The sequence below is a fragment of the Aquarana catesbeiana genome, linkage group LG04 (assembly GCF_042186555.1).
Source record: "Aquarana catesbeiana isolate 2022-GZ linkage group LG04, ASM4218655v1, whole genome shotgun sequence".
In the NCBI taxonomy this organism is placed as follows: Eukaryota; Metazoa; Chordata; class Amphibia; order Anura; family Ranidae; genus Aquarana; species Aquarana catesbeiana.
This window is the reverse complement of record NC_133327.1, coordinates 641,651,736-641,679,144: the sequence shown is the minus strand read 5'-3', so window position 1 is coordinate 641,679,144 and position 27,409 is coordinate 641,651,736. Positions and strand designations below refer to the sequence as shown.

The 27,409-nt window shown below is 44.1% G+C and overlaps 1 protein-coding gene across 1 annotated transcript in view; it reads right to left on the bottom strand.

Annotated features, from left to right (window-relative positions):
- The window catches only part of LPGAT1 (lysophosphatidylglycerol acyltransferase 1), a 180,919-nt gene that overhangs the window by 48,922 nt on the left and 104,588 nt on the right, over positions 1–27,409 (bottom strand). Inside the window, exons 4-5 of the mRNA XM_073628412.1 lie at positions 15,425–15,520; positions 3,734–4,007 (exon numbers count right to left, since the gene is read on the bottom strand). Of these exons, the coding sequence (XP_073484513.1) occupies positions 3,734–4,007; positions 15,425–15,520 (370 nt within the window). The remainder of the gene's footprint in view (positions 1–3,733; positions 4,008–15,424; positions 15,521–27,409) is intronic.

Below are 27,409 nucleotides of genomic sequence, written 5' to 3'. Positions count from 1 at the left end.
AGGGTGACAAAAGCCAGGACATAAAGGAAAAGTATGTGAGAAAATAAAATGTACGTGTAAATCAGAATGTGCTGCCTAAGGGAAATTACCTCAAAGTGATAAGAAACCCTCTCCTTGGTGTCTATGGAGTCCTTAGATGAACCCTGATTCTAGGGGCTTGTCTTCTTCTGACTGCGTGGATAAAGCCCACCCATTATATCCCTATCCTCAGTGGTCAATACACGGTCTAGTGAGACTGCCATTAAGGACAGGTGTACAGGGTCCAAGCCAGCAAGTTTTATGATATGACGAGTCCATGAACAAGGCTTTTAGTTATAAACCTTTAAAAAGTTAAAAGGTTTGCATGAAGCATTATATAGCTGCTAGTGAATGCTTCAGTAAAGCATCACCAAGCATAGGTACAAAAAAAAAAAAAAAAAAAAAAAAAAAAAAACTGCAAAGAAACTGCAGGAAAAACAAAAAACAAACATTCTTCAGAATATCCCCAAGGCTCCTTTCACACTCAGGCAGTTTTCAGGCATTTGAGTGCTAGAAATGGCGCCGGAAAATTGCCTCCCATGCCACCCGAATGTGAAAGGCCGAGTGCTTTCACACTGGAGCGGTGCGCTTGCGGGACGTTAGAAAAAGTCCTGCAAGAAGCATCTTTTGGGCAGTTTAGGAGTGCTGTATACAGCGCTCCCAAAACACCCTGCCCATTGAAATGAAGTCATCGCTTTAACTGACAATTGCGCAGTCGTGCGGCATTGTACACAAACAAAATTGATGTCCTTTTTTCCCACAAATAGAGAATAGAGCTTTCTTTTGGTAGTATTTGATCACCTCTGCAGGGTTTTTTTTTTTTTTATAGCGCAAAAAATAAAAAAGAGAATTTTGAATAAAAAAACTAAAAATTTTTACTTTCTGCTATAATACATATCCAAAAAAAAACAAAAAAAACAAAAAAAAAACAAAAAAAAAAAAAAAAAACCAAACAAAATATATTCATCAGTTTAGGCCAATATGTATTCTTCTACATATTTTTGGTAAAAAAAAAAAAATACCAATAAGCGTTTATTGGTTTGCCCAAAAGTTAAGTCTACAAAATAGGGGATAGATTAAGGGACTTAATTTTTCTTATTGTTTTTACTGGTAATGGCGGCGATCTGCGATTTTTAGCAGGATTGCGGCAGACAAATCTGACCCTAAGTGACACTTTTTCAGGACCAGTGACACCAATACAGTGATCAGTGCTACAAAAATGCACTGATCAATGTATAAATTACACGGGCAGAAAAAGGGATTAACAATAGGGGGCGATCAAAGGGTTAATTGTGTTCCCTCAGTGTGTGTTCTAACTGTGTGGGGGATGGGCTCACTGGGACAACACAGAGATCACTGTTCTGATTACTAGGAACAGCTGATCTCAAACGGGGAACCGCCTTGTTTACATAGGCAGAGCCCGTTCTGTCTCTGTGGACCGATCGCGGGAGTCCACCTGCCCTGCCCGTGTACTCCCCTGGCGTGCAGCGGGAGCATGCTCACAGTATCTCATACACAAAACTAAGTGCAGGTACATCATTTTGTGCAGCTGGGCCGCCCTGCCACAATATATGTGCAGTGGGCGGTCCAGAAGTGGTTAAAGCATGAATAACACCACAGTGCTTGTGCTGCGTAATTTGGCCCCCTGTATCATAAAATACCTGGCTGATCCTGCCATTCCCCCTGTAAACTGACCAAGGTTTATCATGGCTGCTGAGCCCTGACACAGTGGTCATTTTCCTTCATCCGAGGCCCTGCTCTGTCCTCCTCCCCTGTCTGCTCGTGATAGTGCCCATCCCCTCCTGCTGCTATCATAGTTGTTATATGTTTATACAATCCCCTCTGTTTAATAACAGTATGTACCCCACAGTGTCTGTGCTATATGAAAAAAATTCAGATTTCTACCCAATTTTACAGCGCCTCCCGACGCTCACGTGACTACTCGGCTATCTCCTCCTCTACTCCCCAGCTTAAGTCTTGGCTCTCTCCTCTCCGACTGACGTCAGCGGGAGTTCTCAGCCCGGGAGAGGAGGGAGCCGAGCAGTCACGTGAGCGCAGGGAGGGGCTGTAAAATAAGGTAGAAATCTGAATTCTTTTCATATAGCAAAGACACGGTGGTACATATAAACAAGTGGCTTAACAACCACTTCAAATCTCCCTGTTCCTTCCATAGTGGAAAAATCTATTTTGGGCGGAGAACAGTGGAGCTTGAAGAATTCTAGACATTTCGTTTTGTACACTTCAGCTGGTATTAGAGCTGTGTGAACGGCAAGGTTTGACAAAGCATTTGCATGAGTGCTCCATTTGTTTCATCATTTCAGTCACATTTTACATTTTTATTTATTTATTTTTTTTACATCAGCTACGAATGCAAAACGGACCATTTATCCTTTTACGTCCATTCCGTTTTTTTAACGTCAGAAAAACAGGGCTTTGATCCATTCCAAAAAACAGATGTTGACGGAAGCAGATGTAAATGGATGATCATCTGTTTTTTCCATAGACATGCACTGATGTCCGTTTTACATCCGTCAACGGAAGGATAGAAGACGGACAAATGGGATGCCCATGTGAAAAGGGGCTTTAAAGTACCATTTAGCTCCAGTTTGTAAATGTTGAGCAGATCCTAATGGGAGTGCTAATTGCTACTTTAAACAAGCTGCTAGCAGGCTTCAGCATTTCTTGAAGCTCGCTGAAAGCCTACTGAAGCCTGCTAGCAGCTTGCTTAAAGTGGCAATCAGCACTCCCATTAGGATCATTTACAAACTGGAGCTAAATATTACTTTAAACGCTTCAATAAAGCTTGCTGAAAGCTCTTAAATGTTTTGTAAAAGTTGCTGTTCACACTGCTCTTATACAAGACAATGCCCGTGTGAAACTGGTTTTAGGGGGTTCCTTAACTTCTGCTAGAAACCAGCAATGTTTGAAAAAGTGGCAAGGACATGGTAACAATGGGATTAACAGACAATTTTCCTGGAGAACATGAACACAGTGTATAGACTAGGTATTGCTGGCCACATACACAGTAACTACAGTCACATTCAAACAACTTTCCATTGTATAAGTATCAAGATACCACTGACCGTTTATTTTTTTGTAAACCAGGAATGGCAGTAGGAAGTCTTGATTTATTCAATCATTTTTGCGATAAAAGGTGGCTGAAAGGTACTGGGATTGCTAACATACTGTGTATTTATGATCAGAATTACAGCTGGAGATAAGTAAACTGTTAAAGTGATTGTAAACCTCAGGACATGAACAAAGCATATCCTTCTATAGTGTGTACTTGTCTCAATTAAGAACACTAAGCGCCATTTCTGTCTGCTGCTTTGTTCCTCTATGAGCATGAATCACTTCTGACAAGTTTTCCTGACACAAAAAGGAAAAATTGTGACATGAAGGCACCTCCAACTGATTGACAGTCTCAGCTCTGTTCCTGTGTGAAGGGAGGGGGTGTCCATTCCCTCCAATCAGCTCTCAGAGCTCTCCTCACTGAACTCTGCAGTGTGTAACTTCAGCTCTCGGCCCCCTTTTTTCTGACAACTAAGACGAGCTTTATGATTCAGCACTTTGAACAGATGTAGAGAAGAGAAGACCTCAAACAGGTACAACTTATGTAGGAGGATTTGTTTCATCTGTGTATCACCTGAGGCCAGCCACTTCACTGGGTATATAGAAGGGATTACAACCACTTTATGTTGGCTTTAAGTCTTACCAACTACTGGAGAATGACCTCCCTTCAGCGTCCCGTTCTCTTGCTGCGCAAGCAACGTCTTCAGAATAACATGCGTAGCTCCCAATCTTGGCAGGGTGACATGCTTAAGAAATGGCAGGTTGTTCTTCTTGGCGTACAGCTGGCTTGTTTCCCTTCTTTTCCTGAGAAATCCTCCTTCTGGGAATAAAATTATCCACTTTCTATCTCGACTCCTGTAGTACTTCTCAAGGTGGTCCTTGAGGAAGATCAGCTGTTGGTCCCGGTAAGCTTTACCCTAGAAGGATGACACAGATGGGACAGATTAGATGGCTGAACTCCAATAGTGTGTACATGTCTCTACTGATAGAAGCCAGTATAATGTTAGAAACCAATTTAGGTTTCCATTACGTCATTCAGAATCTGCTGCTCCACTCCTTTAGAGAGCAGATAAAGCACTTGTATGTCCTCTACCCTCTAGTAAAATTAAATAGCCAGACGGATGTGGACCTTGAGGTCAGGTGTTTTCAGTGAAGGCTTCTGTTAATACAGATAATAATATATAAAGACACAACAGTGAACTTTCAACCTTGGAGAGAAGGTTCTTTTCTGTTCCAGCATGACTGTGCCCCTTTGCTCAATGAAGACCTGGTTTGAGGCGTTTGGTATGGAGGAACTCAAGTGTCCTGCCAGGGACCTAACCCACCTGAACATCTTTGGAATGAATGCAAGCCAGGTCTGATTGTCCAAAATGAATACCTCACCTATGCCAACTTGGTTGAATGGGCATAGATTCCCACAGACACACTCCAAAATCTTATGGAAAGCCATAGGACTGGAGAGTAGTAGAGGCTGTTCTATCCCCAAAGTCGAGGGAGGGAGCTTAAAATGGCAATAGCAGGAATACAGGCCTAGGAAATCAGCACAGAAATCTCACAAATAAAATTCCCCAAGTGATAGAATAAACAGTCAGGTGACTTAAAGTGTATTTCCACTTTTGAAGTCAAGTTTGGGAAAACCCCACATTATTGGGGAAAAAAAAAAAATACTTACCTTTGTTTGGAACAGGCCTTGGCTGACTCTTCCCCCACTGAGGGAAGACAATGGCTCGGCAGGAGGGATGCCCCTGTCGCTGTGTCATCCTGGTTGCAAGAAAAACATTTGCTCCGGCTATGGTCGGCCTAAATAAGCTTTAAAGTAGATCTAAAAAGGCAGAAGGTTTTTACCTTAATGCATAAAGGTAAAAAACCTTCTGGGTGCAGCTGCTGCTCCCATGTGCATTAGAGCAGTGGCTCTCCTGGATCTCGCTCTCCTCATTGGCTCACACAGCAGCAGGAACAATTGGCTCCTGCTGCTGTCAGAGAGAGAGCAGGGGGCAGAGGCAAGGCCGAGCAATGCTCGGTGTGTGAATGGACAATGTTTATTTACAGGAGTGCGGCTCGGGAGCGAGTCTGCTTGAGTGTCCCATAGCAAAAAGCTTGCTATTGGGGGCACTCGTGGGGGGGGGGGGGGGGGGGGACACCAGGACCAACAGCGAGGGACCCAAAAATAATTGATTGGGGCAGCTCTGTGCAAAACCAATGCACAGAGCAGGTAAGTATAACGTTTGCTTTTTTTTTTTTCTAAACTTTTTACCTTTACGGTACTTTAACTCATATGGACCTTTCATCAGTTTTTTTTTTTTTTTTACATCCACTACCAATGCGGTGCTGGATGTAAAAAAAAGGATGAAAAAAAATAGGATTTTTTTAAAACAGCTTACCTGTAAAATCCTTTTCTTTCGAAGGACATCACGGGACACAGAGCCACAGTAATTACTGATGGGTTATATAGGTATCACTGGTGATTGGACACTGGCACACCCTATCAGGAAGTTCAACCCCCTATATAATCCCTCCCCTTGCAGGGATACCTCAGTTTTGTAGCCAAGCAATATAGTGTATTAGAAGAGGGGTGGGACCTCTGTGTCCCGTGATGTCCTTCGAAAGAAAAGGATTTTACAGGTAAGCTGTTTTAAAAAATCCTATTTTCTTTCTCGAACATCACGGGACACAGAGCCACAGTAATTACTGATGGGATGTCCCAGAGCAATGCTACCTGAGGGGGGGAACCACGACCAAGTAGGGTGCAATCAGACCTGAGGACCCTGTACCGCTGCCTGCAGCACACTATGCCCAAAGGCGATATCCTCATGCCTTCTCACATCCACCTGATAGAATCTGGTGAATGTATGAACTGAAGACCAGGTTGCGGCCTTGCAGATTTGAGCCATAGAGGCCTGGTGATGCACTGCCCAAGAAGCACCAATAGCCCTTGTGGAATGTGCCCTGATCTGAAACGGAGGAATCTTCTGTTTCAAACCGTAAGCTTGAATGATCAACTGTCGAATCCATTTAGAAATGGTAGCTTTTGACGCTGCCTGTCCTCTATTGGGACCCTCTGGCAGCACAAACAAAACATCCGTCTTGCGGATCTGAGCAGTTGCCCCTAGATAGGCCTTAACTGCTCTTACTACATCCAACGAATGTAGAGATCTCTCTTCCGGAGAACAGGAATCTGGAAAAAAGGAAGGTAGAACAATGTCTTGGTTTAAATGAAAATCAGAAACCACCTTCGGTAAAAAACTAGGATGAGGGCGTAGTACCACTCTATCCTTGTGTATAATCAAATAAGGCTCCTTACAGGAAAGAGCTGCTAATTCTGATACTCTTCTAGCAGAAGAGATGGCCACCAGAAAAATTAATTTCCTTGTCAACAAGACCAAAGGAATCTGACTTATTGGTTCAAAAGGCTGCTTCTGTAACACAGCCAGGACCAAATTCAAGTCCTAGGGGTTTAGGGACCAAAGAATGCGAAGCAAGTGGCCGCTGAAATAATACTGATAAAGCAGAGACCTGGCCCTTGATGGTACTCAAGGCCAGCTTCATCTCTAATCCCATCTGTAGAAAATCAAGGATTCTACCTATGACATATTTCCTGGGATGCCAACCTCTGGATTCACACCAGGTTATATAAGCCTTCCAGACTCTATGATAAATCATCCTGGAAGCTGGCTTCCTTGCATTAATCAAGGTAGATATGACAGGACCTGAGAACCCACGACTCTTCAGAACGTGGGTCTCAATAGCCAAACCGTCAAATTTAGCGTTTGTAAGGCAGGATGGAACACTGGACCTTGAGATAACAGGTCTGGGCGTACCGGTAGGGTCCACGGGGAACTTACCGTCATCCTTACTATTTCTGCATACCAAGTCCTTCTGGGCCAAGCGGGGGCCACCAGAAGTACCGACTTCCTTTCCTGCCTGATCCTGCGAAGGAGTCGTGGTAGTAGCAGAATAGGCGGGAATGCGTAAATCAGTGAGAACCGAAGCCACGGAATCACCAACGCATCCGTCCCGCATGCAAGAGGATCTTTTGTCCTTGCCACAAATCTGTCTATCTTTTTGTTGAATCGGGATGTAAAGAGATCTACATCTGGAACCCCCCATCTTTGGCATATGGCCCAAAAGACGTCGGGATGCAGAGACCATTCCCCTGGAAGTAACTGCTGGCGACTTAGATAGTCCGCCTGCCAATTCTCTATTCCCGGGACGAAAACTGCCGATATGCATGGCACATGCATCTCTGCCCAGACTAAGATCTGGTTCACCTCTTTTTGAGCAGCTCGGCTCCGGGTGCCTCCCTGATGAATGACATAAGCCACTGCTGTGGCATTGTCGGACTGGATCCTGACCGGACAACCCTGTAGCCTGATAGTCCAGGCCTTTAGAGCTAGATGTATCGCCCGGATCTCCAGAATGTTGATGGGTAAGGTCCTCTCTGTCTTGGACCATACCCCTTGGACCGCAGCCTGTTCCAGAACTGCTCCCCAACCTGACAGACTGGCATCTGTTGTTACCACCGTCCAGGTAACCGGTAGAAAGGATTTCCCCTTCTGCAGGTTTTCGGATATGAGCCACCAATTGAGGCTCTGACGCACCGCATGCGACAGGTGCATCGGAAAGTCTAATGCCTGAACCTTCCTGTTCCAGGTCGACAGAATACTGTGTTGCAGCATTCTTGAGTGAAACTGAGCATAGGGAACTGCTTCGAATGAAGACACCATCTTCCCTAGTAGCCTCATACAAAGGCGGACTGAGGGACCCTTCTTGGTCCTTACTGTCAGGATCAGCTCTCTCAAAGCAGTGATCTTTGCCTGGGGTAGAAATATTTTCTCCTGGCTTGTATCTATAATCAGACCTAAATACTCCAGTCTTCTTACTGGTTTTAGGAAAGACTTTTCTAAGTTGAGGATCCAACCCAGGTGTTCTAGATACCTGACCGTGGTCATCAAGTTTCCATTCAAAGAGGCTACCGACCGGTCTATCAAGAGCAGGTCGTCTAGGTATGCTATGACAGCTATACCCTGATCCCTTAATCTGGCCAGAGGAGGAGCCAAGATCTTTGTGAACACTCGAGGTGCAGTGGCTATCCCGAAAGGCAGAGCCACAAACTGGAAATGGCGCCCTCCTACCTCGAAGCGCAGAAACTTCTGATGAGCAGGAAAAATGGGCACATGCAGATATGCATCTCTGATGTCTATTGATGCCAGAAATTCTCCTCCCTGCAGGGTGGGAACTACTGTTCGAATGGATTCCATGCGGAAGGATTGAATCCTTAGGAATCAGTTCAGATCCCTTAAGTCCAGAATGGGCCTGACATCCCCATTTGGCTTTTAGACCGTAAAAAGGTTATAATAGAAGCCCAATCCCTGGTCCTTTGCGGGAACTATCATAATGACCTCCTGCGACAAAAGTCGCTCTAACGCTAGAAGGAGCGACTGCTTCTTCTCTGGGTCTCTGGGAACACTTGATCTGAGGAACTGAGGAGAGGGGAATTCCTGAAACTCCAGCTTGTACCCTAAGGTTACCGTGGAGATTACCCATCTGTCCTGGAAGTCCTCCTGCCAGAGCTCTGAGAACTGTCACAGTCTTCCCCCCACTCGAGTGAGCGGGGGGCGCCCCCTCATGCAGAGGTCTTAGTGTTTTGCCTAGTAGGCTTCTTTCCCCAGGACTTCTTTTGTCCCTGGGGTTGACTCTTGTCTCTGGACCCCGATGGAGGCGGCCGTCGAGACTGCCTGGAGGCTGAAGCCCCCGGCGCTAGGGAAAGAGTCCGTTTGAAAGAGGGACGCTTACTCTTCTTGACAGGTAAGAGAGTGCTTTTCCCACAAGAGATTCTCTTGATATAGTTATCCAAGTCCTCTCCAAACAACCTTGCACCACGAAATGGAAACCCAGCCAGTAGCTTCTTACATGGTGCTTCGGCTGACCAATTTTTCAACCATAGGATTCTACGTATATGCACCAACCCCAGTGAAAGACGGGAGGTTTGCACGATAGAATCTCTAATGGCGTCAACCACAAAGCATAAGGCCGCTGGAAGGTTAGCAAACCCCTGGGCCTGCTGTTCAGGTAATAATTTGATGACCTGCTTAACATGGTCTCTTAAGTATTAACAGACTCCAATCGCTGCTACTGCAGGTTGGGCCACTGATCCTGCTAAGGAGAAAACATCCTTCAATAGGGATTCCATCCTTTTATCTACAGGATCCCTGAGCATCTGAGCATTGTCTACAGCAGTGTTTCTCAACTCCAGTCCTCAAGGCGCACCAACAGGTCATGTTTTCAGGCTTACCATTATTTTGCACAGGTGATTTGATCAGTTTCACTGCCTTAGTAATTCCCAAAGCCATTTCAGATGAGGGAAATCCTGAAAACGTGACCTGTTTGGGCGCCTTGAGGACTGGAGTTGAGAAACACTGGTCTACAGGACAAGTCAGGCTATTATTTACGGAGGAAATGGCGGCATCAATAGCCGGTATTCCCCACATTTTAATAAACTTTTCTTCCATCGGATAAAGTGTTGAAAACTTTCTCGGCGGAAAAAAACGTTTGTCTGGGTGATCCCACTCAGAATAAATGAGCTTTTCAAGTAAAGTATGAACAGGAAAAGCATGTGCTGCTTGGAAAGGTTTCAGTGACACCAAAGCAGAAGAGGATTCTTTAGCAGTTTCAGGTATGGGCAACTTAAATGTGGAGCGGACCAATCCAGTGAGGATCTGCACTAAGACTTTCTCCTCTTGGGAAGGGTCCCTCTCCACCTGATTCCTCCGAAGAGGAATCATCCGTCCCATCCTGAACCTCTGAAAGGGATTCATCTCCTTTATCCCAGAGCTCCTCTGTCTGAGGGTCTTGGGGAACAGAGGAAAGCCTAGTGCGTTTTCTTCCACTGAGTGAAGACGTAATCACGGCCATTAATCTTTCCTCTAGACCATTAATGGTTGAGGAAAAAACCTCTTGTGTAATATATACAGGGGCTGAAGTGCCAGAAGCAGGTGTAGCCCCTGACCCCGATGGCTCTCCCTGGCTAGCCGTCCCTGGCCCATCTTTAGGGGGGGAGGATGCTGCCGACAGGGGGCCCTCAGAACCTGAACGAGACCCCCTAGTGTCTCTGGTTCCTGGGGTGCTTGAACCTCTTCTACCCATAGTGCAAAGCAACAAGGTGTGAGGTATACAAATGAACACTGCCCGCTGAGCGATGTAGTCTGGCTAAAAGCCTTGCTACCCAATGCTCAGTCTGGTGTTACTTCAGTAAATGCTGCCTAGGAGAATGCCTGTGTCCCACCTTACATGCGACCGTCAGCTCTGTGTCTCTCAGAAGGCTGTGTGCACCTGTACAGAGTGCCTTTAATAGCCTGCAGCTGGCCTGAGTGGGAGTCTAAGCACCTGTGCTGACGTCCCGCCCCCTCCCCCCCCTCGAGTTTTGAAAAAAACGAGCGCTTCCCGCGCTGGCCGACTCTCCTGTCATGCTTCTGGAGAAAGGCTGGGGATGGGGGGGGGGGGGAGGGAGGCTGGTAACAAGATCTGCCTGAACGGCTATCTTCAGAGATGGTGGCCATTAGGCCGCAGAGCCCGGGTGGTATAACCACTTTCTAGACCCCTGTGGCCCCTCTCTAGCCTGGGGGGGGAACATTCAAACATGAGAAATCCCCCCCTTCCATCTTACCTGTTTGCAGCCTGCTTGAGACGCTGGGACATAACCAGCGATGAAAACACCTGAGACAGACAGTCAGCATGTGCAGGTTAGTGCTCTTGGCAGCCCCCGGTGGTCACAATAGGCATAGCATGCATTTACCTTAAAGGAGAAAATCCACTAGAACTCAAAAATTCTGTGGAATCTCCTCTTACCTTATCCAGCCGCAGGGTGCTGTTTACACAGACCCAATCTTCACCTCTCACTGTGGGCTCCGTTTGAAAAAACCGTCAGAGACTGGGGCCCCCTACGAATAGGGGGATCCAACAGTTCTGGGACCGTAAAGCACCTCGCCAGAAATTAGGAAGTTTAAAGCCATATTCTGATCTGCGGGGTCCAGCTCTCTAAAAAGAGAAGCATTACGGGTAAAACCTCGTTTCTTCGGACACGAGGCCCGGGTACCATTCAATTCGGCCATGAAAAGACACTTTGAATGGATCCGGTTCGCCTGGCTTGCCCCAGTATAGGATCTTAGGATATTCCCTTTGGAGCTCAGCACAGGACATCTTTACACGTCCATCACCTAAGACACTGGCGTAAAAACTGAGGTATCCCTGCAAGGGGGAGGGATTATATAGGGGGTTGAACTTCCTGATAGGGTGTGCCAGTGTCCAATCACCAGTGATACCTATATAACCCATCAGTAATTACTGTGGCTCTGTGTCCCGTGATGTTCATGAAAGAAACTGACCATTTATCAGTTTACATCCGTTTTTAGTTCGATCTGTTTTTGACAGATGAAAAATAGGGCTTTCATTTGTTCAAAAAAAAAAAAAAAAAAAAGGATGTTGACGGAGACAGATGAAAACGGATGATCGTCCATTTTTCTATAGGCAAACAAGATATTGGGGGGGCACAACCTTAAAGATGCATTAAAGATGGTGCAGCCATAAGACCATACAGTAGAAGAAAATATTACAGCGCACACATGCAAAAAAGACATTTACCTCCAGCAAGGCAAGTTTAAAACACCTGAACATTTTCAAAAAAACATTATCAAAAAATATGGGAATTTGGTCACACCATATTGCTATATGGTGCTAAGCTCACTTACTGCGACAAAGTACCCCTCGCAGTAAGTGGGCTTAGCACCATATAGCAATATGGTGTGACCAAATCCCCATATTTTTTGATAATGTTTTTTTGAAAATGTTCAGGTGTTTTAAACTTGCCTTGCTGGAGGTAAATGTCTTTTTTGCATGTGTGCACTGTAATATTTTCTTCCATTTTTCTATAGGGACGCATTGATGGCACCAATGGTGTGACATCTCTGCTCTGGGAATTTCTCAATATTGCTGGTGTCACGTCACATTCAGCTACCCATCACATTTTGCTACCTGCTGGAGTGCGCATGCGTGACACCGCCATATGCATTCCAACACTGTTGTAAGACCACTTTGCCACAGGGCCCCTTGCGGCCTCGCTTCGCTCGCAATGCTTCGGGCATGGCCTTGCTTCGCTCGGCATAATTATAGTCTAACTCTGTGTCCACTTGGATGGTGGGGCTTGAACCTGGACTCAGGGGTGTGGCCACAAAATTCTGCGCAAGCGCAGATCGCCACAGTGTTGGAACGCATATGGCGGTGTTGCGCATGCGCAGTCCAGCGGGTAGCCAAATGTGATGGGTTGCCATATGTGACGCTACACTGGCTCTTGCAGCAACTGCCCAAGACTTGTAAACTGTGCAGTCATGTGACCTCCAGGGCCTCCCCAGCACTGCATGGATAAAATGTTTGTTTAGTCTAGGGGTGCAGGGATAAGGTGCATTACTTAGACTATCCATTGGTCCAGCACTAATCTAATCTGCACGAAGCTCTGGGCAACCCCTCTGCATCATCATGCACAGTGCAGGGCAATTGGTGTGGAGGGGCCGATCATGTGATTGCAGCCCGAAGTATTTTAGAGAAAAATGACATTGCTGGACCAGTCCTGTGGAAAGAGTGACCCTGAAATAAGATAAGTGTTGCACCTTATCCCTGCATTCCTAGGCTAAATGAGTATTTAACCCTTGCAGTGTGGGGAGGCCTCAATGCAAGGTTAGATTGCCTAATACCCAGGGTGCAACTTTAAAGTTATGCTGTGATTAGGAGACAGCAAATATAAAAGTACTTATTTCAGGTATTTCCTGCCCTCAAGCTGCTTGCAATACAAGATCCTTATCTCACATGCATACATACACACACTAGGGCCAGTTTAGATAAGAGCCAATTGACCTACCAGCATGTCTTTGGAGTGTGGTGGGAAACCAGAATACCTGGAGGCAAGTAGGAGTAAGTAGGAGTTATCAAAAATTTGGCTGCAAAAGTGGATTAAACCAACATTTACCAAAAACTGAAATATACTTTTTTGGAGGACTGGCCTTTTAACAATTGCGTAGGAAGATTTTTTTATTCTGTTGGAAAATCCATTTGCTTTTATACCTGCAAAAATTAAGTGGTATTTTGCCGTTTTCACGCAATTTAAAGTGGAGTTCCACCCAAAAGAGAAACTTCCACTTATCTGCTTCCCCCCCCCCCCCCCGTGCCACATTTGGCACCTTTCAGGGGGGTGGGGGGAGAGAGGACGTGGTTTTGACAGGCACCCTTCTCCATTTCTGGGAGACTGCACTGTGGCGCCGTCCCTCAGAAGTTTGCCCCCCTCCTTCTTCCTCCGTTGCGCCAGTTAGAAAACACAACGTGCATGCGCAGTAGGGAAACAGGCTGTGAAGCCAAAGAATGTTGGCGGCAGCACCCCACAGCCATTGGGAAAAATCGACTGGGGTGCTGACATCGCGGGCTCCCTGGACAGGTAAGTGTCCATATATTTAAATTCAGCAGCTACAGTATTTGTAGCTGCTGACTTTTATATTTTTTTGCCCCAGGTGCAACTCTTCTTTAAATACCTTTGTGGAACTTGAAAGAATCTTAATTGGATCAGACAAAAAAAATTGCTTCATCTATGACCAACCTCAGAGCCATCTTAACCATATCCCTTTCTTTCAATTTTGAAGAGAACACCTCCCCCCTCCAAGAAAGCCGCCGTGCAGAATATATTATATATATATATATACACACATATACACACACACACACACACACACAAACTACTCCCGCATCCCAGCACGAGGCTTGTGGGATTTTTGCATAATTAATACATTTACTTCTTCAAGCGTAAAATGCATAGGGAATATTAGCAACGCTACACTAATTACTGACCTTAAAGCTAGCAACAACCTTGAAAATAGCCATGTTTGCAAACCACTTCTGGGTGGACAGAGATAAACAATATTTTGTTATTTATTTTTTAAGGATAAGCTGACTCTTTACTAAAATGGGTCAATTTAAAAAAGGGTTTTCTGCTTTGAAGTTTTTTTCCTCTTTGTCAGACACTTTCCAGATCTCTGTTCTTGGCGGAGGATGTAAGACAAGAAAGTGTCCCGTTCGATGGATTGCACAAGACAACTTTAAGCGAGAAGTTTAGATAAAGCAAAAACATTTCCAAAAGAGGAAAACATGGTTTGTGGTTTTATACAGCAGCTCCAAATCACAAAAAGAAAAAACTGCCTAGATGAAGAAAGAACCAATCCTGAATACCTGCAAAATCTCTACTGCTTCCCCATGATGCTCTTTGGGTCCATCAGTGTGCGCCAGCTTTTTAAAGGTGAACCCCAGACAAACCACTGAATAATAAGTCTGCCACCGCTTAAATGGCAGGGCAGAAACCCTGATGTTTCCTCGAGGCTCGCTGAGAGGTCAAGCCAGCTGCCAATCCAGGCATCTGGGTGGATCCCGACGGTAAATTTGGGATCTATCCAGGGCCTGGACTGGTTGAAAATAGGTCACAGGAGTGCAGAGCGATCTGCACTCTTATGATCTCCAGGAGAGGTACAGCCAAAATAGCTTTGGCTAGACTTCTTTAATTATTCACTAAATGATGACAGTTCATTAAAGTCCAGAAAGTCTCCGAAGTTCCCTATAAAAAATAAATAAATAAAAAAACACCAGTCTTTGGCTTTCGAGCATACAGAAGGAAACTTGAGGTATCTTTGCCATCCTTCAGTCTTTGATAATTGGTTACTTTAGGAAGCCTTGGGCTGGGAACAGCTAACCATTTTTTAGTCTTGCTTCTTTTAGTAGTTAAAAATAGGATTCTTGACTAAATCCAGCTATACATGGATCGAAATTCGGAATCTCACGAGATTACTATCCTATGTTTTTCGCATGGAATGGGTGGAGGCCTCCCTGCATAAGGAATTAAGGGTTCAAAATTTCTTCAACATTTGGGAATCTTTCATTCAAACCTTGCCCACAGAAACTCAACAATCTATAATGCAATCCTTTTAACATATGCAATGGTATCTTCTCAGACACCTAGCCAATGATGCTCCAATTTAACATCCCACGCCTCTCTTAAATTTAACTACATGTTAATCCAAAAATTGAGGCCTCCCCCTCTTCCCTTTGCTTGCTACTTACTAGTCCGACCCCCATCCTTCAAATATTTCTTAAAGAACACCACTAGACCCAGCACTGCAAGGTCCCACTCAACTTAAACCAACATACAGTATATTGTATTTCTTGATTTAACTTGTTGGCCAAATGTTGCGGCCATTATTCTTGGTAATGGAATTCTCACAATAAAATAGAATTAAAAACATGAGCTTACCTGTCGGATAAAAAAGTCTCCATGTACAAGGGACACGATACCAAAATTGGTATATTTAAATATATGGTCCATAAGCCACATCATCTGCCGAACCACCTGCAATGGTAAAATGTACATTATACCAATGTTCTACTCCTGGAAACAACTAAACAAGCATATATGGATGTTCTGTAAACAGGGAATCCGAGCACACAAAACTACATTTCTTCCAGTCTTTATTAGTATGTCTGTCTGGAGGGGAATAATGACAATTTCTAGCACTGACACTAGAATACACGAGGCACACTGCCATGCTTTGATAAATCCTAAAGCCAGATCTCCCCATTGCCCCAATTGCATTGTGACATATTTGTTTTCATTTCGTCTTGTTACATCCTTTGCTGCAGGGCAATGAGCACCAACCATGGATCTAACGGAAGGGCTTCCATATACAAGTGGCGCTTGCTGTCCGACCATGCCGTGAGTGTAAAGTAAACACATCATTTGGTGAGCTCTATGCACGCTGTCTGGATCAGCACTGAAATCCCATCTATTTCACCACCAGCTAAGACAGTGGAAAGTCTGGTTTCCAAATGATGCAAAATTATAATTTATTATTAAGTATTTGCATTTTAGAGCTTTTGGGAAGGGGTGGCTATGTGGAAACTAACTATAATTGTGCTTAACCACTGGGCACTTAAACCCCCTTCCTAACCAGACCAATTTTCAGCTTTTGGTGCTCTCACATTTTGAATGACAATTACTCAGTCATGCAACACTGTACCCATATGAAATGTTTGTCCTTTATTTCACACAAATAGAGCTTTCTTTTGGTGGTATTTAATCACCGCTGGGTTTTGTATTTTTTGCCCTATAAATCAAAAAAGACTGAAAATCCGTTAAAAAAAAAAATTCTTTGCGTCTGTTAAAATTTATGGCAGAGTACGGGCAGAGTACGGGCAGAGTACGGGCAGAGTACGGGCAGAGTACGGGCAGAGTACGGGCAGAGTACGGGCAGAGTACGGGCAGAGTACGGGCAGAGTACGGGCAGAGTACGGGCAGAGTACGGGCAGAGTACGGGCACTGAGCAGCGCTGTGGGCACTACAGATCCAGCCCACAGCGCTGCTGCAAATGATCTCTTCCCTCTCCCCTCGCACTGTACAGATCGGTACAGAGAGGGGAGGGAGGAACCGGCGTCAGGACATCATTTGACGGAGCGATCACGTGGTAAACGGCAGCTATCAGCGGCTTTTTACCGTGATCCGCCTGGTCTTTCGGACCCGGCGGACATGGATGTTCCCAGGTGCGTGCCCCAGGGGGAGCAAGATTCTGGGAGGACGTCCATGGATGCCCACCCGGAATAAGCCGACCGCGCTGTAGCCGTCTTTCAGCTATGGCCTGGTCGACAAGTGGTTAAAGGTTAACTCCACTTTCATGGGGGGGGGGGGGGGGGGGTTAGCAAATTAAAAAATATAGCGTACAACACAAGTCATATTGTAATCGAATGTTCTTAAAAATGACCTTTCCTTTTCAAATCTGCAGCTCTGTAATTTTCTTTAAAATGCAATATGGCTACCTGGAGGTATTCTGTACACAGAATGTGTATAGAACGCCCCCCAGAAACACAATTTTCTGCTTGTGCGATTGTTTTACGGATTTTCCTACAAGTCTACATTAAGATACAAGTCAGATTTTTGGCATCCCCTGCAACAAAAATTACATTTTTGGTAAGATATCCCCAATAGGAAATCATGTTGAAAGGGATGCAGACCCTGCAATATTCCTCAGAGTCCTGCAGGTGCAGCAGCTGGTTGATCATTATGAAACTACTCCCATTAGACTCACTTTGCACAGGAGCACAGAGGAACAAACTGATTTCTTCAGAACAACAATAGGTAGGAATCTGCAACAAAGTTTGTTAAAATCCTTGCAATGTACATAGATCACCCGGGGGGGGAATGTTTTTTTTCTGAACAAAAGTGGAGTTACTCTTTAAGTTTACTCTTTTATGATTACACATGCTGGTTAAAATATTCAGGTGCTTCCATCCTGTTTTGCCTTCATCCCCCTGTGGTGACAGATGCATGGGTTGCCATTGCTGAATCTCTAGGGAAAAAAATTCTAGATGCTCAGGTGTCATGCTGATCCCTTTGCCATCTCAGTAACTGACCAAAAACAAGTAAGCTGCAAGCCAAGAACTCTGAATATGCCCATTTGTTCCTGATCAGTGACTTAAAGAGAAGCCAATCAAAATGACAACCAGAATCTTCAAGGGAAAGACCCCAATAGCAGTCGGGATTTCCCAGAACAGGTTTCTTTTAGCGCCCATTCTATGTGTTTCAGTAATGCAGAATGACAGCAGAACATGGAAATGCACATTTTATTTTATTTTTTTAATGGCACTTCACTTGCATTGCAGTGTGCCATAACCCACTACTGTGCATTGTGGTGCATGGAGTTACCAATAATGGGGCAAGTCCACTGTGGTGCAATGGCAGCTCTTTCAAATCAAAGGGCTGCCTTAACACAACATGCATTCTCACATGTGTGTTAAATACACTCCAAAGGACCAGCTTGACAAGAATGGGCCCTAAAAGGTAAACTTTGGTATGAGCAAACAAACACTTTCCAAATACAAGAGGCATGTGTTACTTGAATCTAGCTGTGCTTTGTGCATTTCCTCCGGACCTGTGCAGAATTCCATCATCTTTTGAGCACAAGCTTCCTGTAATAAAGACCGGTCACTGCTGCTTTCTCGCCATGTGCAGGGTGTGACTGGTCTTGTCTCCGCCCCCTCCTGTCGTTTTCTACAGGCAGCCTGTAGTGAGTGGTGCCTGCTGGGTCCCTCCCACACCTCTGCTTTGTACAAAGGCAGCACAGTGATGATTCAAGGACACTTCTACAAGGCAGTACCTGAGTATGCAAAGGCATTTGGTGCACATATAATATTCTTTGAAGGCCAGAGTATAAATCAGGGATATGTAATCAGCGGACATCCAGCTGTTGCAGAACTACAAGTCCCATGAGGCATAGCAAGACTGACAGCCACAAGCATGACACCCAGAGGCAGAGGCATGATGGGACTTGTAGTTTTGCAACAGCTGGAGGTCCGCTAATTGGGGTTCCATGATTTATACCAGGGATATGCAATTAGCGGACCTCCAGCTGTTGCAAAACTACAAGTCCCAACATGCCTCTGCCTCTGGGTGTCATGCTTGTGGCTGTCAGTCTTGCTTTGCCTCATGGGACTTTTAGTTCTGCAACAGCTGGAGGTCCACTGATTACATATCCCTGGTATAAATCATGGAACACCAAGGAAAAAAACTATTTTAGACCTTAGATTGAGTGAGCTTAGTTAACTCTAATGAATGGTACAGTATATAACAGGGGTAGGCAACCTGAGGCCCTCCAGCTGTTGTGGAACTACATTTCCCATGAGGCATTGCAAGGCTGGCAGTTACAATTACTCCCAGAGGCATGATGGGACTTGTAGTTCTGCAACAGCTGGAGGGCCCCAGGTGGCCTACCCCTGGTATATAACCATCTGGAGATGCTAAAATTCTCAGTTGTAATCATTTCCAGATAAAGAGTGTTGATCTTCCGGACACCTCTTCTGTGGCTTTCCATCTCGTACAGCGATGACAGGGGGATATGGCTCTCTGAGAACGCTTTGTATTCTTTGAAAAGAACACAAGAAATTTTCTAAATAAACAAGGTGCAGAGCGAGCAACTCTTTATCATCAATGTACAAGACAGGAAATCACAAGAGTGGCTTCTAGAAGATCAAGGTTCACACTGTATGTAGCACATAATAAAACTGGGAATTTTACCATCCCCACCACCCCTCCAGACATTAGATACCAATCATTGGGAGGAAACTAAGCTGAACAATTCTAGCTTTCACAGATCTTTTTTTTTACTGGGGTTCCACTTGCAACAAAAGTTTGCTGTGTCCATTTAATGATATGTGGAGGAGGATTAATTGTGCAGCAGGGATATGAAGAATATTTGACAGCCAAGCCAGGCCGTAATAAAGCAATAGATCTCTATAGTAGCAACATGCATGGCTTTTCCTCCAGCTACCTGAACTCAACCCCACCTAAAATGAGAAAATATAAAGCATCGTCCTTTATGTATGAAGTGCATTACCAACCAGCTTCTTCTTCTGTTTCCGTACTAGTGTAAATGGTATAAAGAAGGCATCATTGTCCCCAGTCAGGCACATCATACAGAACAAGGACAGCAATGGCCGCCATATTCTGCAGAGGAACACTGGAAAGGCAAGAAGCAAAAAAAAAAATAATAATAAAAAAAACAAAAGAAAACTAGGAGGTGCACCCCAAATGAAAATTCTGCCAAAACCGAAAATTCAGGAAGCCCTTGGCTAAAACCCAAATAGACAGCTCTGAAAATGATACATTTTTTTTACAAATGACTACTATATTCGACTTTCGAATATTAATTTATTGTTGGCCATTATCAACACCCTTTGGAAGCGGCATTACAAATCTTGCTTGTTGTATTTTTGGTGCATATTTTGGCACAGTGGTGTAGTGGGTAGCACTCTCACCTAGCAGTAAGAAGGGTTGCTGGTTCGAATCCCAACCACGACACTACCTGCCTGGAGTTTGCATGTCCTCCCTGTGCCTGCGTGGGTTTCCTCCGGGTACTCCGGTTCCCTCCCACACTCCAAAGACATGCTGGTAGGTTAATTGGATCCTGTCTAAATTGTCCCTAGTATGTATGAATGTGAGTTAGGGGACCTTAGATTGTAAGCTCCTTGAGGGTAGGGACTGATGTGAATGTACAATGTATATGTAAAGCGCTGCGTAAATTGACAGCGCTATATAAGTACCTGAAATAAATAAATAAATATTTTGTCATTAAAAAAAATGCACCTCCCCATTAAAATGCATTGAAAACATGGCAAGAACGCATCAAAAATGTACCTGTGTTACGTTTTTGATGCATTTTTTGAGCCACGTGACCTATGAAAAACACTATAAGCACAGCAAAATTGCAGTTAAATTACAACAAAATCGCGAGCGTCTTCAGCAGCCAATGGCACCTTTTTTCCCCTTTTCGGCACAACACTAAAAAAAACCCTATTTTCAGCTGAAAATTTTCTGCGGACAAAATCTCGGTGCATCACTACAAAAAACACTTTAAGAGCCAGTTCACACCACATGCAGTCCAGTGCGTTTTTTTTCTGCATCAAAAAAGCATAGAAAGTAGGTTATATGGTTTTCAACGGCATAGTTCACACCAGTGCTTGTAGTTCCAGTGCTTTCCAGTTCCAGAAAAAAAAAAAAAAAAAAAAAAGTAGAACATGCTGCATTTTTCCTGCACTGGACTGTACTGGAACACTGTAAAAAGCATCAAAAACTCACGGGAACGCATTGGAACTACCATGTTCTTATTTAAGGTTAAGGAAAAAAAAGGGGGGGGAAATGCACTGGACTGCATCAAAAATACACCAAAAACGTGCATGCTAAAAAGCATCTGGAGCGCATCCGGACTGCGTTTCTATGGTGTGACCCGGCCCTAAAAATCCCCATATTCTCCTAATATGATCTAATAAATTTGGTCTTTGATGTAGTTTGTTTCATATTTAAAGAAACTATTCGTGACTAAACAGGCTGGACTCCGGTGTACATGACTCAGCCTTGCTGGTTGGAGGTCACCAGTTCTGGAGCCATTTAGTGTTGCTCAATACTTTCTAGTAGCCGCTGAGTGACAGAGGGACGTAGGGTCACGCTCTAATGCAATTATGTACGTTTGAGGGAGAGCTAAAAATAGATGCAAGGACAAATCGCTTACAAGGACGAGGGTCCTGCTGATTCTTTAGGAATGACGTACAGAAATAGGAAAATCCCTTTAAGGGTCATTCATATTTTAGGAGAAATAGCGCTCATTGCTTTATTATATCCATCAAGAAAACAAGTCATGAGTTCTACATCTTCGTTCTCAGGTGCCCCTTATTGTTTAAAAAAAAAAAAAGTTAAAAGAATTTGGTTGGAGCTTTACCATAACCACTTTACCTCCAGGAGATTTACCCCCCTTCATGACCAAGCCAAATGGCCAGCACTGGGTTACTTTAACTGACAATTGCACGCTCATGCAATGCTGTACACACAACGTTTATTTCCTTTTTTACCCATAAATAGAGCTTTCTTTTGATGGTTTTTGATCACCACTGGGTTTTGGGTTTTTTTATGCGCTAAAAAAACACATTTTACCAAATAATTTTGTTATAAAACAAATACAATATATATATTTTTTTTTTAATATATCAAATTTCTTCAAATTTAGGCCAATATGTATTCAGCTACATATTTTTGTAAAAAAAAAAAAAAAAAAAAATCCCAATAAGCGTAAATTGGTTTGCAAAAAAATTATAGCGTCTACAATTTATGGATGTGTGTATATATAATATACATAAAAAAAAAATTAAATCTATAAATCTAAAAATATATATATATATATATATATATATATATATATATATATATATATATATATATATATATATATATATATATATATATATATATATATATATATATATATATATATATATATATATATATATGATTTTTTTTTATAGATTTAATTTTTTTTTTTATACTCGTAATGAAAGTGATCAGTGACTTCTAGCGCGACTGATATTGCAGCAGACAATCTGAAACTGACACTTTGTGAGAACCAGTGACACTAATACAGTGATCAGTGCTGAAAATATGCACTGTCACTGTACTAGTGACACTGGCTGGGAAGGGGTTAAACATCTAGGTTCATTAAAGGGGTAAATTGTGTGTCTAAGCAGTGTTTTGGGGTTTACCATGTGGTGCTTTTGCGAACTCCAGGGAAAACACAATCAGACGAATGATTGTTTGTTTTTTTGCATGCTAGACTGACATAGAAAATTAAGAGGTTACTAAACTTTCATAAATTTTTGTATGACCGAAAAAAAAATTTGGAAGCATCTGTATTTTATTTTCGGATGAGAACTGTACTGACTGAACGAAAATATCGCACAATCTGGTATTGTACGAGAAAAACGTTTGTGCATGTCCCATCAGATAATTTTGCATGAAATGTTGTGATTGGCACTCTAAAGCTGTGTACCAACGATCAGATTATCATATGGTCGCTGTAAGCAGATTTTTCATGATTTTCTGATTGTGTGTACGGGCCTTAAAGCTGGCCATACATAGACAGAAAATCGTTTGAAAAAACGTTTGTTTTTGATAAAGATCTGTCGAACGACTGTGTTAACGCCATCATTGTATTCAATTGTTTTCCACACTTGTTGACACATATCGATCGTTGACATAAATGGCAAACTTTTTGTTGATCAATACACATGTGCTGTACGTTTTTTCAAACCATTTACGGTCGACTATTTTTTTTTTTTTTTCTAATGTTTAGAAAATGCTTCAATTACGCAAAAAAAATTCCGACATGATGGATCTTTCTCTCGAGAATCGAAATGCGCCCACAAACCTTTCTAAAGTCAAATGATCGGATTTATCGAAACGCTTTTCCGAGCGATTGTTTATCCACGTATGGCCAGCTTAAGGGATGTGCTGGATTTAATTTCCTGCTTTGCAAGGAAACAAAATCCATCACATCCTCCGCTGACAGGACGGAGCTCTGACTTGTTTACATAGGCAGAGCTCTGTTTGGTCGTTCTCCTCGTCGATCAGTGGGTCCCAGCAGATATCCATTGGCCGGCACACGCTGATCAGTTTGTGTTGCATCTAATCACAGAACAAGCTGCGTGCCCCCCACCCCCCCACCCAGAAGTGCCGGTGTTCTGAGGAGAACTGTCCTCCTATCAGATAGTGTCCGCCCCGTACTACGCAGGCGCAGCGCCTGAGTAGTACGGAGGAGAAGGAGATGCCGAAAGTGTCCGAAGTTTATCAGCTGACCATCAGCTGTACACGGCGCTTGGGCACTTATTAGTGATGGCTGTGTAAGAGGGCCCCTCACGGGCTCGCTTCGCTCGCCACGCTTCGGGCACGGCCTCGGTGCGCTCAGCATCTATTTATTCTTACTCTATGTCCACTTGGATAGTAGGGAATGAACCTGGACACAGGGTAAGAATAAAAGTGCAGGCGCCGTGTACAGCTGACGATCAGCTGTTGAACTTCGGAGACTTTCGGCTCTCGTTTGTCCTCTGTACTGCGCCTGCGCAGTACAGGGCGGACACTATCGGATGGGGGACAGTATTCGACAAGACACCGGATCACTTACTAGGTGCGTGATCTGGAACAGGAGAGCCACTTTGCCGCCATATAATGGAGTTATGTGGCCGGAAAGTGGATAAAATATCCAAATGACCCCCACTCCCCCCCCGACCTTATTTTTTTAAATTATTTTTTTTTCTCATTTTATATAGTAAAAAAATAAAAATAAATAAAACACAGTGGTGATCAAATACCACCAAAATAAAGCTCTTTTTGTGTGAAAAAAATATATAAATTTAATTAGCGTACAGCATTTCATGACAACTCAATAGCCAGTTAAAAGCGTGCAGTGCTGAACAGCAAAAAAACGGCCTCGTCATAAAGGGGGTAAAACCTTCCGGAGCAAAGTTGGTTAAAGATTAATTCTGGGAAAATCAAATATTGTCCAAACAGTCATGTGTATTCTTACTTGAATCTTGGTGTGCTTTGTGTATTTATTGCAGATCTGTGCAGTAATCGAATGTGAGACTTTCCCTCTGTGCAGAAGCTTCCCATATTAAAGACTGATTACTACTACTCTCTTGCCTTGTGCAGGGTCCCTCCCAAAGCTCTGCTCTGGAACAGACTATTGTGCAGCCCAGTGATGTCGTCACTACTACTTTTACAAGGTAATAATAGAAATTGTGACTTACCTGTAAATAACTAACCTTTACGTTCAGCACAGGGTTGGAATTCATAGACCATAGATCATCGGGTACCTTCAGGTGGTTGCACAATGGCAAAAACTTTTTCTAGGGCCACCCCTGGAACGTACTCATATAAATTCCACCAATTTCCTCAGGGTGCGTTTTTTTTTCCAGCATGCAGAAATGACAGCGATTGTTGAGACTTGTTGAATGACATTCTCAAGAGCACCAACACAAAATAGGGCTGAAGGCTTCAGATGTTCTGAGAAAGCATGGTCTTCTAAGACCAGTTTCTTAGGTGGGTGGACCAGTTAGCATTATTCTGGCAAACACACATGGCAGCAATAGCCAGATGCAGGGCTGGACCTGCAAGAGCAAATTGAGGTCTTGAGAATACCTATCAACAGAATCCTTAAAGAAGGGAACCCCCTCAATAGGAACGGTAAGGTTTTTATTAGGAGAACTGAAATCTCAGGGTCCACTACAGGATTAGATTAACTTTTTCAAATCCTTTTCCTTAGGAGAAATATCAGCAAAAATCCAAGGAGGAGTATAAACTGTTTCAGGTCAGAACCAGTCCTCAAAGCACACAATCTGTCTTTCCAGACTTAGCCAGTCCGAGTAACCACAAGGGTCCGTTTTTGCTGTGGAGCATTTGGTGCCATATGGCAAAAACTAGCGTGCATTGCCTTAATTAGTGCATCTGGTGTGAAGCCATAGCTTGTACCTCGTAATTTCAGGAGGGAAAATCCTCTGCTGCCTCTGATACAAAATCAATGTCCTCAATACTTTACTCCAGAACATCTTTAAGAAAAGAAGATTTCTTATGATTCCAGAACAGGGTCAGGGGGAAAGAAACACCCTCTGTTTTTAAAGTAAACTGTTAGACATGGCCAATTCAGTTGTTTTGCAGGGTGGCAAGTGTGCTGGGAAATCCTTTGTTTTTTTTCTTTTTTCTTTTTTGAAAAGCCAGTGGAGTGCAAAACGCACCCAAAAACTTCCACCCGGTGCCAAAAAAAAAATGCACACACATAAAGAGTGACACACACAAACATGCAACGGGTGTTACACTGATCCTCCACAAGGGAAGGACCTTACCCTGATCCCCGGGGCGTTGGGCTCCAGACGGGGACTGAGGTACTTCATACGGGACCATCTGGCCGAAACCAGACGGACCCCCCTTCTCTGGAAGGTCTGCCGAAACAGACCCACCCAAGTACTAGGTGGGTCTCCCCGAAGGGAGACCCCATGAGAGAGGGCGAACCAAGCCAGAAGGCCTATGTCCACCCCCTCCCAAGACTTTCAGAGTAGGCCTGAGGACCCACACCCTACTCATCACACTGTGACGACGTGCAACATCAACCAAAAAAGACAAAAATAGTGACAAACATGGGGATAAATAAAAAGAAAGTGGGAGAGAAGGAAATGGGATAGAGTGAAGAGTGACCATTGTGTAATACAATGGCCGGCCCTCAGGCCAGGAATAAAAATTTCCCCTGGTCCTAGCCAAAAGGCTCGGCCCTAGAGGCAGGTGCTAGAAACGTGTGTTGTGGTGAAGTGACCATGGTGCCATAAATCAAGTGCCAAAACACTGACTATACGGCACCCCTGAACTGCTACTTCAGGGGCACATTCACCACTGGCTTTTTGTGCAACCCTGACCCCCAACCCAGACCACAGCAGCCCCCACCCCAGCCAGAAAGGCCTGAAGTTCTGGAAGCTTGGTGAGAGCCCTTTACCAGCAGGCCTCACCGTCGCTCCCATATCTCCTACCTAATTACATTCGGGAAATACTAACCACTCCCCACCCCCCCGAAGGAGGAGCCAGTGTTCACTCCAAAAAAACTGACCGGAGCTAGAGCTACCCCAATCTAGGCCAGAAGGCCAGGGACCCTACCCTCTGGCCAGACCCAATGGTTCTCCATCCCCATCAGAAGGCTTTCCTTTCGGCTACGAACCGCTCCAGGTTACCTTTACACCAGCAGGTTTTGCATAGCCTCCGCCATCCCTGATACCACCTCGCCGTAGATCAGGGACAGAAGCAAGCGCCACCTCCTGACAACTGTTAAGAACAGATACTACACTTGATCTTAGCCAAAAGGCTGGGAAATCCTTAGTTTGCCATGGAAAAAGAGGACATGCAGCATATCTGGCCTGTGGAAACCGATGGTTCTAGAAGTGCTAAAACATTTTCTGAAGCATTCATGCATAGGGAGAGAAATCTGCATTTGTCAGATGGGCCATTCCTGAATGGGAGCCAGAGTCAGATGAGAGAAACGGTGTCAATACAGGACATTGCTCCTGGACAAGGAAACAACCCTCACCCTGAGCGGTGTTCTGCGTTTCCTGTATGCCGTCTGCAGTACGCATCCTATTAGAATTTCTTGTCCAACAAACTTTGTGCCTGTGATCCACCATTGCTAGTGAGGGAAACCCCAGTGGGGTATTCATGGTTCAGGAGGGCAGAATGCATTTGCATGTCCGGAGAAGGAGCTGCTATAACTCAGGTGCTAAGTTTCTGTGGCTGTGAGAATGCAACAACGTAACGGGTGAGTTCTTCGCTGAAGAAGAGCGATCAACATGTCATCTGGGAGGCATGACACAGTTACCTCATCCTTCTGAAACAAAGTCCAGATAGGAAGGAAAAACACTAATTTTAAAAGCGCTTCCTGAAAATGTTACACAAAATGGCAGGGGGTGCCTCAAAACAAAAACAAAGTGAACATCCAAAATCTTCTGCCCACTAAATGCCATGCGCCCTTCAGATAGTGTTGTTTAAAGCAAGAACCCAATTCCATATACAAGAAAACCTTGTACTATCTCATCTATGACACTGGGCCTATAAAAGGTCCAGGCTTTGTCCATCATAGTGGGCATACCCCATAAAGGGTCTTCAGGGTCTAGGAAAGATAGAAATGGACATTCCTGGAACCTGTATAGTACCCTTCAGCTAACGTCACAAACTGAACTTTGATGAGTGATGAGATGAGTACTTAATGCACGATCCAGTGCTCAAGGCAGCCATTGCAGGCCAGCCCCATACAGTGGTGTCCAGGTACTCTCTCCAAGGTATGCATTGAGGGTAACAGATCTGGGAACAATTAAGTAGTGCAAGACAATAAGCAGT